Genomic DNA, 16,910 nt, shown 5'->3' with positions numbered 1-16,910 from the left:
GCTTGTTTCGAGAATACGTGAACCCTAATGAAAAAGAGGTGAGATTATGGATTAAAAGAGACAAAAGCGATGTCTTTGCTACGTCAGTGTTAACATTCACCAGAGAACGTCGACATTTACCAGCTTTCTGTCTTTCATTGTAATATTTTTATAGATTACAACCTAACATTAGTTATTAACACATCCCATTTGTAAACGTTTAAGTATAAATTAAATTATATTCACTATTATGACGTTACGTTTTTTTTTTTTTTTGTCATTTTGGCAAACAGATATCATTATTAGTATGTCCACTAACTTGCAGCATAGTAAGTTTTCTTGAGATAAGCGGTTGTTCTAGATGAGCGAGGGTAAGAAACATTTTGAAAGCGATTTCGGTTCGGCAATTGAGTAGTTAGGTGGTTAATGCACTAATATTACATAAGTATGGGTCTGTCCACGGTGACTGACGTTACAATTTGACTCTATTTTTAACTTATAAATTCAGCACTGTCTTGAAATAATTTTTTTTCTTCCGTAATGATCTAAAATATCATGATATGGTACATCACTACACCCACACTTGTTTTCAGACTTTAAGAGCCATTATTTTGAAATTCAGACAAAAAACGAAAATTTTGGCAGCTACCATTTTTGATTTTTCTAATTTTTTTATATGTCAAAGTAGGTCATGAGAAGTGAACATTCTGAAATTTTTAGCCTTCCAAAAAATTCTTTCGCTCGTTAAAAATTCCCAAAGTTTGAGGTTTTGCAGCGCTTTTTAAGAAAAATTCTAAAAGTCGCATTTCAGTGCACTTTAGCTCTTTACATGAAACACCACCCCACGGTATAGTTTATATTTATTGGTTGTACTGTATCTAGTGATGATGACTTCATAGTTATTTTGGTTGGGGGTTGTTGCTTTCTTCAGATAAGGGGTCGCAAAGTATGGATTTTATCCGTTTTCGCGCAAGTTGAACCTGCGTTATTCTTCCCAAAAAGCCACCCCCGGAAAAAAAAAATGTGACATATACTGAAAGTTTATACTATGAAGCGAGTAAATAGCACAAAATTTGTTTGAAGTTTATTTTTTTTAGGAGATAAATGCCCTGATATTTTCAAATTTTCAAAATTGTGCTTTTTTGATCGCAATTAACTCAAAACAGGCATCACTAGGAAAAAAAAACCTTTTATATATTATGGTACCCTGGCTATGTGTAAAACATTATGAAAAAGAAAACAGCATGGGGTTTCTCTCTTCTTGTTTTTTAGAAAATAATTTTTTTTTTTGTAGCTCATTTTATGCGTTTTCTCGTGCGTAAAACGTGTGTCCAGTATGCAGATTAGATCTGCTAAAACTTAAAAATGTAGAAAGAATGTATATATGTATGTGTAAAGAAAGAGAAAAAGACTAGCACTACTTTATTTTTCTGATTTTTACAAATTGATGGTATTTTAATTGCAGGTAAATCAGAAACGATGAATCGATATTATATGTATGTGTATATATATTATATATATATATATATATATATATATATATATATATATATATATATATATATATATAATATATATATTATATTGATTTATCGTTTTATCGTATCAATCCCATATAATTCTTTCTTATTTATGTCCATAGCAATAGAAGAAATTTCATGAACAAATATCTGCTTCACTTTCCTCTAAATGTCTATTTTTTATGTTATCTTCAAATACCTCTAAAAGGCTGTCGGTTCTTGATTAATCAGTATTATTCCTTTTTCTTTGCTTTGTATATCGGATAAAAGCAGCTTGAATTTGACTTTTTGTCAGATATTGTTCGGTTGGAATATTTTAATGTCTTCAATCATCTCTATTCTCATTGCATGTTCTACTGGTCGGGCGTCTGATTTCTCCCGGTTTTCTCACCATAAGGAACTTTTCTTAAAGAAACTCTCTTTGTTTCATTGAAAAATCGTGTACTTTTACGAGCTGGAGAGCCCACCCCTCACATGAGATTGACAAAATGTTTTCTTCTTTGTTTTCTCCTTGTTGACTGGTAGATGCCTGACCAAGACCATAAGAAACATAACTCTGAACAGTATTTGAAGATGACATAGAAAATAGGACATTTAGAGGAAAAGTGAAGCAGCTCTTATTCATGAAATTTCTTCCACTGCTATGGACATAAATAAAAAAGAATAATTTTTGATTGATACGATAAATTAATATATATATATATATATATATATATATATATATATATATATATATATATATATATATATATATATATATATATATATATAATATATACACACACCAAACACACACAAATATGATATCGATTTATCGTTTTCTGATGTACCTGCAATTAAAATACCATCAATTTGTAAAAATCAGAAAATAAAGTATTGCTAGTCTTTTCTTTTTGTCTTTTCACACATATATACATTCCTACTACATACTGTCCAACCCACGGATTGCATGGAATTTTCAAATGTCCAAATAGACGAATCTATGAAAAAGAGGGAAAAGTAAAAATTTGATGCGCGTATTCCGCTCATTTGAATCAGACTCTGCTTCTGCAAAAGCTGACATCGGTAAAAAATATAGATTCGTCCATTTCTGGCTGTAAAACGGATGTTTGTCTTCCATACAATCCGTGGTCAGACTATAGTTTAAGTTTTAGCAGATATAATCTGCATACTAGACACACGTTTTACGCGCGAGAAAACGCATAAAATGAGCTAGAAAAAAATTATTTTCTAGAAAACAATAAGAGATCCCATGCTGTTGTCTTTTTCCATGATGTTTTACACATAGCCAGGTACCATAATATATAAAAGGGTTTTTTTTCCTAGTGATGCTGTTTTGAGTTAATTGCGATCAAAAAAGCACAATTTTTGAAAATTTGAAAATATCAGGGCATTTTTCACCTAAAAAAAATTAAACCTCAAACAAATTTTGTGCTATTTACTCTCTTCATAGTATAAACTTTCAGTATTTGTTAAATTTTTTTTTGGGGGGGGGATGGCTTTTGGGGGGAATAACGCAGGTTAAACTTGCGCGAAAACGGATAAAATCCATACTTGCGACCCCTTATCTGAAGAAAGCAACAACCCCCCAACCAAAATAACTATGAAGTCATCATCACTAGATACAGTACAACCAACAAATATAAACATAACCAGTGGGGTGTGGTGTTTCTGTAAAGAGCTAATGCGCACTGAAATGAGGACTTTTAGAATTTTTCTAAAAAAGCGCTGCAAAACCTCAAACTTTGTTAATTTTTAACGAGCGAAAGAAATTTTTTGGAAGCTAAAAATTTCAGAATGTTCACTTCTCATGACCTACTTTGACATGTAAAAAAATTAGAAAAATCAAAAATGGTCACTGCCACACCTTGTCTGAACTTCAAAATAATGGCTCTTAAGAACTTTTTGTTTTTGTATGAAATTTAGGAGACTAAAAAAACGTGACTGATGTTACGCAGAAGAGACATTGAGACTATTAACGTAAAATCTAAAAAGATTTTTTCTCCTTAAAATAAGATTTTATACTTGATGAAAGCACTTTGTTTCATTGAAAAAAAACTGAAAAAATTAACATTTAACACCCGAGACTGATGATACAAAGATTTAGTGACTGATGTTACATTTACAAAAAACTGCTGCGATTATAAATTATTTCTCTTTAAAAATAAAATGAGTATATGTTTGTTTAAAATTGTAAAATTGTATTTAAATTACAAGAAGAGTACATTCATAAAGTTTTAAAAAGTTATATTTTTCATGTATTTCATAAAGTAAAAAGTCATCTTGTATTTACTACACATCTAGTGCGCTAAATATGTTATTCCTTTCTCACGAGAATAATAAATTTCATCCACATTTGACAGGACTATTTCCAATGTTTTACTGCTTGAATCTTGACAGTTACTAAATACTCCTAGTTTTCAATTTCAATGCATTTAACTTATCTTGATACAGTTCTTTGTCATATTCTTCAAGACCCAAGTTGCAGTCAACAATTTTAGAACATGTTCTGCTGGAAGTGAAATTTCTCTTTTACTTTAGAAAAAGGATTGTTGCTAAACACCTGCAACAGCTTCTGCTTTAAAAAAAAGTTTACTCAAATCCTTATATATTATTTCTGTAACCCTGTTTTTTGGTTTCCACCGCGAGATTTTCCTCAATTCTTGATCGATTTCTTTGATTTACAACTATTTTAAAGCTTATCGTGCAGGCTACTGACGAAAAATAGACCCACGGTCTAAAAATTGTTTTTTTTTCGGGCAAGAAACCTGTTTAAAAGAACCAGAATGAGGTTTTCAGGAAAATTTATTACTTTAAACTTGCACTGTGACCGACAGAGCTGAATAGCTTGATCGGCAGAGCGTTTCGACTGGTAACCAGAAGAATGCGTGTTCGGGCCCACGTCCGGACAATCTGCATCAAAAAAATTAGATAAATACCGCGCATTACACGAACACTTAATATCAAAGAATAAAAAATATGAGGGAGTAGAATAAATGATCGAAACGGTCATTGCTGTTATGAAAACTTGATACAAAGTTAAGCTAAATTAATTCTTAATTGAAAGGTTTTTTCTTTCTTTTTTTTATAAGCTTTGGCTCCTGGTAAAAAAATTAAAGCATACTGTAAGCGAATATTATAAGTATCAGGTTAAGATTTCAGACTACAATGGAAATTGTAGTTTGATCAAAAACAAATAATAAATCGTATACTGAAGTATAGATTCTTCTAATGAATTTTTGACTCTTTGTACAAGTAAAAAAATTACAACCTCAATTTGAAGGGGTAAACTATTTTTTTTATCTTCTTTTTGTAAAAAGCAAATAGCCTATCACATTTTTACTACATTCGAAAAGCTATGCTTAAAAAAACTTAGTTCAAATTATTTTGCATTTTAACCGTGCTGTTAAATGATGAACACATGCTGCCATCTAAATTATAAAGGTTCAAGCAGCCTGCGACAACAAATTGTAAAAAATTTCAAAAATAAAAACACTTCTCCTCATTATCTTATCTTATATATTATTCGCCGCTCATTTTAAAATTATCAGGACAGCTAATGACGAAAAGTAGACTTAGGTCGAAAAATCAAGTTTTCGGAAACGCCCCTTGCTGTTGTAAAACCTTGATGCAGCCTGAAGTTCTCATGCAATTTTTTTTATATTTTTTTAAAAGCAAAGTTCTAATACAATTTTGCAATTTTTTGCGTCGCTTTCGCCAAGAAAAAAAAAAAACGTGTGTGTGTATGTTTTAAAATAAAGCTTAAAAGCACTGGACTTAGTTGTTCGGTTAAATTGATTAGTTTTTTTTCGAAAGGACTGTTCGGCTATAAACTAACTGGCACTTCGGGCAAGCTCGAGCTGTCCGACATAATAGCAAATTTAGATTAATATTACGCATTACATTACTCATAACATACAACAGATAACACACGTAATAAAATAAATGCAATGGAATGCTACTTGGTGTTTCGACTCCTTTATGCCGGCTACAGTTATCATTCGTATACGTTGACTGTTAATCGAAGGGTGTTCTTAATTTTTTTTTAAAGCTTTGACTTCTTCCAGGCCACTAAGCATATTGTAAGCATAAAAGAGTATTAGATTTACCTCAAGGGAATCCTTTTTGTGCAGAAAAACATTTTCATTGTATGTTGAAATGTAGATTTTCATAATAGCAGTGTTCGACATTTTGTACAAATAAAAAAAATATTACGCCAAATTGAAACTACTAGTTTTCAGCCCAGTAAACAGTTAATTTTTTATTATTCGAATACGAGTATAAAACATCCTTATATATTATTTCTGTAACCTGTTTTTTGGTTTCTACGCGAGATTTTTTTTCAATTCTTGATCGATTTCTTTGATTGACACTATATTTTAAAGCTTATCGTGCAGGCTACTGACGGATAAATAGACCCACGGTCTAAAAATTGTTTTTTTTCGGGCAAGAAACTTGTTTTAAAGAACCAGAATGAGGTTTTCGGGTAAATTTATTACTTTAACTGGCACTGTGACCGACAGAGCTGAATAGCTTGATCGCAGAGCGTTCCGACTGGTAACCAGGAGAATGCGTGTTCGGGCCCCAAGTCCGGACCATCTGCATCGAAAAATAAGAGAAATATCATGCATTACATAAATACTTAACAACAATGACTAACAAATATGAGGAAATAGAGGAGATAGAAACGCTCCTTGCGGTATGAAAACTTGATGCAATATGCTTTGGCTCCGGTAAGAAAATTAAAGCTTAATGTAAACGAAAATATAAGTACCAGGTTTAAAAATTCAGACTACAATGGAATTGTTTTTGTTCAGAAAAACATAATAAATCGCATATTGAAATATAGATTCTTCTAATGAGTTTTTGACTCTTTGAGGTAGTAATTTTTTTATTTGTACAATTTGAAGGGTAATATATATATATTTTTCTTCTTTTTGCAAAAAACAAACAATAGCCTATCACATTTTTACTACATTCGAAAAGCTACGCTTAAAAAAGAACTAAGTTCAAAGTAGAGAACCAATTATCCGGGAAGTTCGGGACCATAAGCTATCCCGGATATCTGAATTTCCCGGTATCTGGATTGCTAAAAAGAGCTTTTGGCCGATTGTTTATAATACTTAAATTACTATAATAAATAGTAACACGTATTAAAATAAGAAGAAAACAGTTCAGATATGCTTATCAATATCGAAACATTAAAAACTACTCCTGAGAGAATAATTTAAACATCAAAAACCTTAAGTTATTTAATAAGACCAGAGACCCTCACACTCATTTTGAAAAAGGAAAGAAAAACACCAATTTTCGATGTTTTAATATAAAAGAGAATGAAGGGAAGGGCAAGAAACAAGTTTTTTGAACGTAAATGAGCGATTCGTCTACTATAGTGTATAAGGAGACTTTGTTTTCATGAACGCGCTTTTTTTTTTTTTTTTTTTTTTTTTGCCCTTTTTTTGTAAAGGTTTGGCGTTAGCGATTATTGATAACTATTGCTTTTTACATTAAGTTAATACCAATTGAATTTAATTTATGAGTTCCTTGCAGCCTTATTACAGTCTTGTGTTTAACGATTTATAGTTTCCACCATCAACTATCCGGAAAATTCGAGAATCGCGGCGTTTTCACGCTGTTTTGCGACGTCACTTCTGCTCTAAACGGTTTTAAATTAGGCCATTCAATAAAATATTGCAGTTATAATGTGACAATATTCATTTCTTTAGTTTTTCAGTTGGAATAAAACACAAAAATTTCAGACTTACGTATGTACTTTTTAGTTCAAGAAAATATTCCGAAATTTTCCCCCCTGCGTTTAATGACAACCCTTTTGAAGCTCATTTTTGTAACATTTTCCCGAGTTATAGATGAGTAATATGGTATTTATAAGAAACCGCTCATTTTCTTTTAGGTATTTCAAAAAATGCTTAGTTTTTCAAAAATTGCCAAAAATGCGTATTTTTAAAAAATGGCGGGAAAATCAGCAAAAGGTTGCCGGTTTTCTGGTTTCCCGGTTTTTTGGTTCCCGGATAAAAGGTTCTGCACAACCGTGCTGTTAAATGATGACACGTGCTGCCATCTAAGCCATAACGGTTCAAGCAGCCTGCGATAACAAATTGTAAAAACTTTCAAAAATAAAAACACTTCTCTTCAATATCTTATCTTATATATTATTTCTGTGGATTATTTTACTGTCCGTATGCGTGATCTTTCTTATCTCTTGAAGAAATCCTCCCCCCATTTTAAAACTTATTATGCCGGCTAATGACAAAAATAGACTTTCGGTCTAAAAAATCAAGTTTTCGGAAACGCCCCTTGCTGTTCCGTACTTCTTATGCATTTTTTTTTAAAGCAAAGTTCTCATACAATTTCCCAATTTTTTGTGTCGCTTTTGGCAAGAGAAAAAAAACCTGTGTTGGAAAAAAAATGCTTAAAAGCACTTGGTCGGTTAAATTGATAAGTTTTTTTCGGTAGAGCGTCGGCTATAAACTATCCGAACTTCGGGATAGCTCGGGCTGTCCGAGATAATAGCAAATTTACATTATTATTACGCATTACATGTACTCATAACATACAACAGATAAACACCGTAATGAAATAAATGCAGTGGGAATGCTACTTGGTGTTTCGACTTTTTTCTCTTTTTTTAAAGCTTTGACTCCGTGCAGACCACGTAGCATAACGTAAGCATAAAAAATTATTAGATTTACCTCAAGGGAATCGTTTTTGTGCAAAAAAACATTTTCATTGTATGCTGAAATGTAGATTCTTCTAATAGCAGTGTTCGACCTTTTGTACAAATGAAAAAATACTAGGCCAAATTAAAACTACGAGTTTCACCCAGTAAAAACCTTTAATTATTTATTCGAATACGATATAAAACTTTAAAATTATTATCAACTTCATTATTAAGAAATCATTTTCTACTCCTCTGCTTTCGGCTGAAAAAAAAAAAAAAATCTGTATATGTTCGAAAAATTACACTTAAAAAACGGACTCAGTTCAACTGGTTTGATTTTGAATTTTAAGTGTTCGATTAAAGGAAAACGTGTGCGGTCATTTAGTCCGTAACGGTTAAAGCAGCGTAATATGGGAAATTGTTCAATAATTGAAATTTAAAAAGATAATTTTCAATCGAATTTGTTACTTCTCTAGAATGTTTCTTTCAATCGCTAGATCTTCCTCATTCTCCAATCCTTTCATAAATCTTCACCTCCTTTCATAAATCCAATTCCATGTTTTACGAATAATTTTAAATCGTATCATGCTGGATAATGACAAAACATAGACGCATGATCATATTATTTTTTTCGTCAAAAAGCTTTTTTGCTGTGTTTTATTACGCATTCCTTCAATGAATAGCATTCGAAAAGGAAGGCGCAGTTGCTAGGTTTGTTTGAGCGTCGTACTGTTAATCAGAATGGCGCCAGTTCGAATCCGTGCCAATAAATATCTCTTTAATATTTCTTTTTTTTTCCGTCAGATGCTCACATGAGCAGGACTGTATTTGCCACAACCTGTTTTTTTTACATTCAAAATTACTGCTTTTTCACGAGTCACTCAGCCACACTTTTAATATTTATGTTTGCATTGAAAATACGTACAACCAAAAGGTGAGCGATGATCAAATTATCACAACGTTGTATTTAACGAGGTTTTGTTACTGATGTCTTCAAATTACGTGCCTTCTCTTGTGCGCTTACTTTTTTCCGTTTACTTTTTTCGGTTTTTCTTCATAATATTCTTTTTTTGAAATTTTTAAAGAGCGAAATGCCTTATGAAACGATTCGAAGCACAGTGCGGAGCTCCGCACGGGTCGACTAGTAACTCTTAATAACATGACTGCAAGTCGGATGGTGATAGCTCTGAAATTTGTATGAAGTTGTGACATTTCTGTCATTGTCTTCTGAAATATTTCTGTATCGATGATGTAGCACTTTTATTCAAAAGTAATACACGAAGAACTAGGAGTATCAGTTTGTCGAATTTCATGCTGGAAAATATTTTACAGCTGCAGTTTTCTTTTGTGAAGATATAACAAAGAGCGCTTTTAATGACTAACAGATTTTACCACGTTTCATTATTTTAAAGAGGGGTAATCCAGCTGCTAATTTAAACCTGGGACTTCAATACTTTAAATTTGTTCTACTCTTGTTCTACTTCGTCATCTGATTTATCTTTTTAATTTTATTCTGAACTAGCTTTGGTAACTATGCTAGGTTTTTTAAAATTATTTTATTAATTTTTTTCATCCGCTCTTTTTAGCTTCTACTTTGTTTTACTTTTTGTAATTTACATGTTTTTCTTTATTCCTTAATTTATCTCGCCTCCTTTTTTGCCTTTCTGCAGCAGTCAATGCCTTTTGTGCAATTTGTTTGAGGATTATTAACGACAAGAGAAATGTGACTGATGTTACATATTTCAAATAAGTTTTAAATAATTAAATTCAACAATTTCTAAATATTTAAGCGATTAATATTAAAGATATCATCACAAATGAAGAGAATATGACTTTTTATAAACTTGCGTTTGTTTTTGTTTAACCAATGCAAACTTTTGTATAATTTTGTGACTGATGTTACATTAGAGCATGAGGCCTAGTTTAAAAACAATTGTTACAAGACAATTATACCAGTTTGAAGTTTCTTTGTTGGTATAATCTCTTCCTATATAAACTAAATTTCAATAAAAAATAAGATTGTAGACATAACAATTAATTTCCTAAGTGAAAAAAAAAAGATTAACTTTTAGAACCGCTTGTACACATGGGCACTGACTTGTGTTGTCATAATTTGTCAATAAAACTTACAAAAAATGTGTGTTTATAACTTTTTTCGCATAAGTTTATAAAAATACAGTCTTTTTTACCTCATATTAAAGAAAAAAATTACTTATATAACAAAGTTTTTTTGAGCAATCACGATTGCTTATTGTTCTCACTTGACTGTTTTTGACGTTCCTTTGATTTTTCCCACCGCCACCCTCCGCCCCATCACCGTCGACGGGCTCCTCACGATGCTGCTCCTATAGCGAAAGCCGTCTCCAGGTTGCATCCATGTCCTACACACACGCGCATACATACACAACTACACACACACACAAACACATACACACATACACCTACACACACATACACACACGCATATATTACAGACACCCTCACACACACTTACACAAACATACACACACATACACCTACACACATACACAAACACATACACACACGCATACATACAAACAACCTCACACACACACACAAAAACATACACACACATACACACAACTACCCACACATTCATGCCTGCACACAGACACAAACACATATGCCTACACGCATACACATACCCCCCACACACACATTCATACACACAACTACATACACACTTATGCCAGCACATAGACACAAACACACATGCCTACACACACATACACATAATACCTACACACAAACACATACCCCCACACACAAACACACACGCCTACATACACACACTCGTGATTGCGAAAAACATAATTTGAACTCAAGATGTCAAAATTCAAATTATTTTTTTTTTTACTGTGATGTCCCTCGTTTGCCGTATGTATAACAGTCCGGAGACTATCGTGGGAGCAAAAGAGTTAATGAAAGATGATGTACGCGTTAGAAGTAGAAGCCTGAATAAACTAACGTATTCCAACGCTTTAGTTATTTTCATTACATTGGAGAAGTCACGCAGAAAGCTGAGCATTTGACCCCACAAAGTCAAAAGGTAAGACCTGGGTTTGGTGTTGGACAGCAGAGTTCCTAAGTGCTGGAAATATTGTTTGCAGTGTACTTGCACGTAGAGGCTGGAAGTGTCAATAGGAAGGCCGAGGTTCCTAAAAACATACGTCATCAGCCGGCTCCATTTGATCTGTAAAAGTAGAGAAAAATAATCTTATATCAACACCTTAATATTCCTCTTACATAAGCTACGTGCTTTACGTGCGTAAGAAGATATTCGTCTTCGTTGTGCGTATTTAAAAAAAAATAAAATAATTTTTTTTTTTATAATTTGACTTTTTAGACGTTTTTCTACATCTATACAGTATAGTAAATAAAGTTAATGATTCTTTCAAATTGAAAAAAAAACGAACTGATGAGTTGTAAGTCATCACATGAGCTGTAAGTCATCACATGACTTACTTTTACTCCAATTTATTGTCATTTCCACATTTTGGCAATTTTAATGTGATCAAATTGTTTACTCTCTAAATATCACCAACCGTGGCCAAAGTGAAACCAAATTAAAAAAAAAAATCGCCACATTTGCCGCCAAGTTGGCGACAAAACTTGGCGACCAAAAGACTGGCGATATATCGCCAAGTGTCCGACAAATTATAACACCACTTGAGTTTACATCGAAATTAACAATGGGCAAAAGACCCCCTTAGGAACATCCGAATGCAACCAAAAGAGAAGGTGCGCAACTAGACTCCACTATGAGTCTACGTGCCAAATTTCATATTTCTAGGACATACCGTTTTTGAGTTATGCGAGATACATACACACATACGCACATACATACGTACATACGGACGTCACGAGAAAATTCGTTGTAATTAACTCGGGGGTCGTCAAAATGGATATTTCGGGTGTCTGTACGTTTCTAGGCATATATCCACGTGTGGTTGGGTCTAAAAAAAACTCAACATTCATTCGGGGGTGAGCAAAATGGAAATTAAGGCCGAATTTTGAGTCAAAATTTTTTCGCGAATACAATACTTCCTTTTTTGGAAAAGGAAGTAAAAATGCTTCAGTTGGCATCTGAAGCACGAAATTGCAACAGTAACTGCTTAGTGGAACATGTAAATGAACGCACATGATATGAGAAAGTACTCTAGAGTGACCAGTAGAGCAAATTTAATGGCTTACACTTTATACGTTCTTGTGAACCGATTCAAAAGAGATTTATAAACGGGGATTCATAACAGAAATGGTGAGAATGTTGTGTATTAGTTTCATTGGAATTACGGTAAATATTGCCGAATTGACAGCCCATTTTTGGGCACCTAACTTGTCAACAACTTGGTGGCGATGTATCTCTAAATTAACTGCCAGCAATTGCATGCATACAATGTGATGATGCATCTCTAAGGGGTTGCCAAATAATTAAATCTTTTTGCATTGAAATCGTCGCTGATTTCAAATGCAAACTGAACACTAAAAACAAAGAAACCGTTGGGCACCGTCTTCGGCAAAAAAAAAAAGAGCATGTTTGAAACTTCTGATTGCAATCAAAAATGAACACAATAAGTCCCACTTAAAAAATTTCGTGTTTTTAAGGCTATCCGTATTTGGGTTATGCGAGAAACATGCCGAATATACAGACATGCTGAAAATACATACGTATATCATACCTTAATGAATGCTTAAACTTTTCAAAAATTGAAAAGCAGGCTTTTTCACTCCCTAAAAATGGCCTGTGGTTAGGTCTCTTTTTTCCTTTCATCAAAAATGGGTCTGGCAAAACTTCACATGGTAAAATACTAAACTAGCATCTTAATTATAAACTTATTTGGATGAAATCAGCAAACGTTTTGCATGGCTCCACTACGGAAGACGCTATGTTTTGCCGCCTAGGCTGCTGTCAACTCCTTAGAACCAGTTTCAAAACCGGAACGTGTCTTTAACAAAAGGAGGAATAGGTAGCAGTCATTCCACCTTCCTTCCACAGTTCGGTCTAGGAAGATTGGGCGCCGCAGATTGGACGCCGGAAATTGGACGCCGCATATTGGGCGCCGGAAACTTTGGGCGCCGAGTATTTTGGGCGCCGGGAACTTTGGGCGCCGAGCATTTTGGACGCCGGGAAATTCGGGCGCCGAGCATTTTGGGCGCCGGGAACTTTGGGCGCCCAGCACTTTGGGCGCCGAGCATATTGTGCCCAATATTCCCGGCGCCCAAAACGCTCGGCGCCCAAAACGCTCGGCGCCCAAAGTTCCCGGCGCCCAATATGCGGCGCCCAGTCGACGGCGCCCAATATGCGGCGCCCAATCGACGGCGCCCAATATGCGGCGCCCAATCGACGGCGCCCAATCTTCCAATTTCACCACAGTTGCCGTTAAAATTGAGAATCAGTGCAGGAAAGAGTTTTATAGAGATAGTCAATCGGAATCTGGTCAATGGTTGAACATGAGGTTCTCACGGAAATTCGCCAAATGTCCCACATGTAATCGAGCTAGTACTGGATTTCAGATGTCATTTTTAACACGTAAAATATGCCAAATTCCACTAAACAGAAAGTGGTAAAAAAATAACTTTACTTCTAATTGCATTTCGTTTCATTATTTCCATTTCTTTTTGCTCAAATACTTACGTCATTGCGCCAAAAATGTTTTATTCAAAATCAGAAATGCCTAATAGGTCTCTTTCTTTCAAAATAATCTCATTTCAATCAAAAATGGCTGTTCTACTGAACATACCATGATTATTACCTGTGGAATGTGGTATTCTAGGTCATCCACAGTCATGTTATATAGTTTGCTGTCATCCGAACTTGAATCATTTGTTTTTTGAGATGAACACTGCTGAGAGATCTGGAGGAAAAGATGTAGAAATGGTTACTTCACTGTCATAAAAATTTCCACTCGGTCACTTAAATTTATTTAGAATCACTATTTAACCCCACACTGCTCAAATTTTGGACAGAAATCGGTTTAAAAATGACATAGCTATTTCTCGGTCTTCTAGGACAACCTCCTTTACATCTATCAGAATACTTACTAATGTCGCAATTTAGTAAACAACTCTACATATATGACAAAATATAAATTAAACGTCCAATACTGAATGAAATTTATTTCTCGGGACAAATCGGGAACAACGATCTTCTGGCTGATTATCCCGTGATTTCCACTGGCAACGCAAATGTAGCGAAATTTGCTCATCCCGCTAATTCCATGGGCATGTGCTCTGCAGGAAGAAAACTCGTGGAGTTGGCGGGATGAGTAAATTTTGCAACATTTGAGTTGCCCGTGGAAATCGAGGGATAATCAGCCAGAAGCACAGACTAATAATAAGAATAGACCGAGCTATGGCAACTCTTTTGCTGCTCATAGACCAAACCATATGCCTGGTGGATATCCTAGCAACAGCGGGCGTTAATCGTAGCAGACGATCAACGCCCGCGAGAAATAAAGTAAAGATGGAACACGGAAGACTGATCTTTTATGGAGTCCGATTTGTAAATTTGTTTTTCTAAGTTGTAAATATTTTGTTAATATAGTGAGTTTTTCGTTTAGATATTACTGTGCATTTTCTTTATTCAATTTCAATAACTCTCTAAGCAATTAAAGCTGCAAGCGCCCAAAAAGGATCGGCAAACGGTAAGATTTTTACCTACAATTTCAATTTAAGAACCGATTAGTACATTTTTGCGTTAACGCAAAACGTTTACGTCATTACGTTCACGCCAACGCTGACGTAGCAGTTCCAAATGAAATAAAAGTTACTGAAAACTGTGATCAAAGACTAATTACTAATGTCAAAATAATGCATAACTAAAAGAAAAACAGTTCAATCTCTGCACATGGAAAAAAATTATAATGAAAACACATTACGTCTTAAAATACATGTCGAGTGCCAAACTATAGATAATGTGTCCATCTAGCAACCATGCTGCCAAAGTTTTTGCCAAGCCTCCCACCAGTCACATGATGTATCCATGAACCAATTTTTTCATCAGCAAGTCTGGGAAAGCTCGGTCTACTCTTATTATTAGTCTATGGCCAGAAGGTTATAAGGAATGATATGTTGGGATAGACAAAGAAAATTTCAATGCTTCAATCTTAGATCCATCTTTTCCTTTTGTATGAATTGAGAGGTAAAGTTTTGCGCATTGTAGCCAAGAGGCCTTGAGAGAGACTGGTTGAGAAAAATTGTTTTTGGGTATGCTTTTTAGCAAAATAAATCTGATTTTCTTTTACCCCTTTACCTCAGTGTGGTTTCATTTACCCTAACAGTTTATGAAGCGGGGCTACTGGGATAAAAAGAAAATAAGGTAGTTGGAAACAAACTCTATTTCTTGAGGAAATTTTAAAAATTAAACTGCTAATGGCTGGCTACTGTTTGACCGCGGATTGTATGTAATTTGGCAATCTGCCAAGTAAAGACTATTCCGTCTGAATGAATCTAGCAGGGGAGAAGGGAAAATAACGATGGGATTTTGAGGCACGCGTTTTATAATGTCACCAGTGCCTTATTCATTTATTGCATTCTTAAAAATAAAATAAGGGGAAACAAAAACAGTTACCATGGAAACAACAAAAAGAGAAGAAAATATTTTCATTTCGTTCAGAACGTAAAAGCAAAATGGTAAGCTCAAAACTTTGTTGTGAATAAATAAATCGAACAATTTTTGCCGTGAGAATATAGATCGAATATACTTTAGATTTAAAAAATGTTGCTGTGAGCAAATTTTCATTTTTTACAAAACTAAGGCTAAATAATAGAGAGGCAAAAGTGCACATCTGTAGCAAATTAACTAACACCTCTATAAACTAATAAATGCGTCTATTTCCGCCTATAAACCGGCCTTTCCATGTAATCGATAGTCAAACAGTACTCGGCAACACATTCTGAAGGTTCTGCGTGCTTCCAAATAATTTTGTAGGCGTAACATCGTTTTTTAAGATAACAACGTGAAAAAAAAATTGGTTTTTAAAGTTTAGTGATCTTACATTTTCCTCTTCAGCTGGTCTACTAGAGTAAAATAACTGGCTTCAACTAGTTTTGCCCGTCATGTATAAGGTTATTAAAAACAGTTATGAATTTCACCTTTCCAGCTATTTTTCAAATGCAAGTGAGGTGTTTCCATTTACCCGATAAATACTCTACTCAGGGGTAAATGAACGCAACTACATGTTTCTCTCTCTCTTTTTTTGAGCAATTACGATTGCTTATTGCTTTCATTTGACTGTTTTTGACGTTCTTATCATTTTTCCCACCGCCACCCTCCGCAGCATCACCGTCGACCGGGTCCTCACGATGCTGCACCTCTAGCGAAAACCGTCTCCAGTTTTCGTCAATATCCTACACTTACACGCATACATACACACACCTACACACATATACATATATACACCTATACACATACATACACCTACACACATACACAAACACATACACATACAAACACACACACTCACATACACACAACTACCCACACACTCATGCCTGCACATAGACACAAACACATATGCCTACACACACATACACATACCCCCCACACACATACACACAACTACCCACAAGCTCATGCCTGCACACAGACACAAACACACATGTCTACACACACACACATACCCCCACACACGCTTACATATACACACACACTCGTGATTGCGAAAAACAAAATTTGAATTCAAGATGACAGAATTCAAATTATTATTATT

At 34.3% G+C, this 16,910-nt stretch overlaps 1 protein-coding gene across 1 annotated transcript in view; it reads right to left on the bottom strand.

The window, feature by feature from the left end:
• Window positions 1-4,945: 4,945 nt before the first annotated feature.
• Window positions 4,946-16,910, bottom strand: part of LOC129226230 (endothelin-converting enzyme 2-like) — a 37,011-nt gene continuing 25,046 nt past the window's right edge. The window contains exons 6-8 of the mRNA XM_054860829.1: window positions 13,953-14,054; window positions 11,198-11,392; window positions 4,946-4,954 (exon numbers count right to left, since the gene is read on the bottom strand). Of these exons, the coding sequence (XP_054716804.1) occupies window positions 4,946-4,954; window positions 11,198-11,392; window positions 13,953-14,054 (306 nt within the window). The remainder of the gene's footprint in view (window positions 4,955-11,197; window positions 11,393-13,952; window positions 14,055-16,910) is intronic.

This window comes from Uloborus diversus, chromosome 7, assembly GCF_026930045.1.
Source record: "Uloborus diversus isolate 005 chromosome 7, Udiv.v.3.1, whole genome shotgun sequence".
In the NCBI taxonomy this organism is placed as follows: domain Eukaryota; kingdom Metazoa; phylum Arthropoda; class Arachnida; order Araneae; family Uloboridae; genus Uloborus; species Uloborus diversus.
The sequence above is the reverse complement of the archived record's forward strand: the minus strand, read 5'-3'. Positions and strand labels throughout refer to the sequence as shown.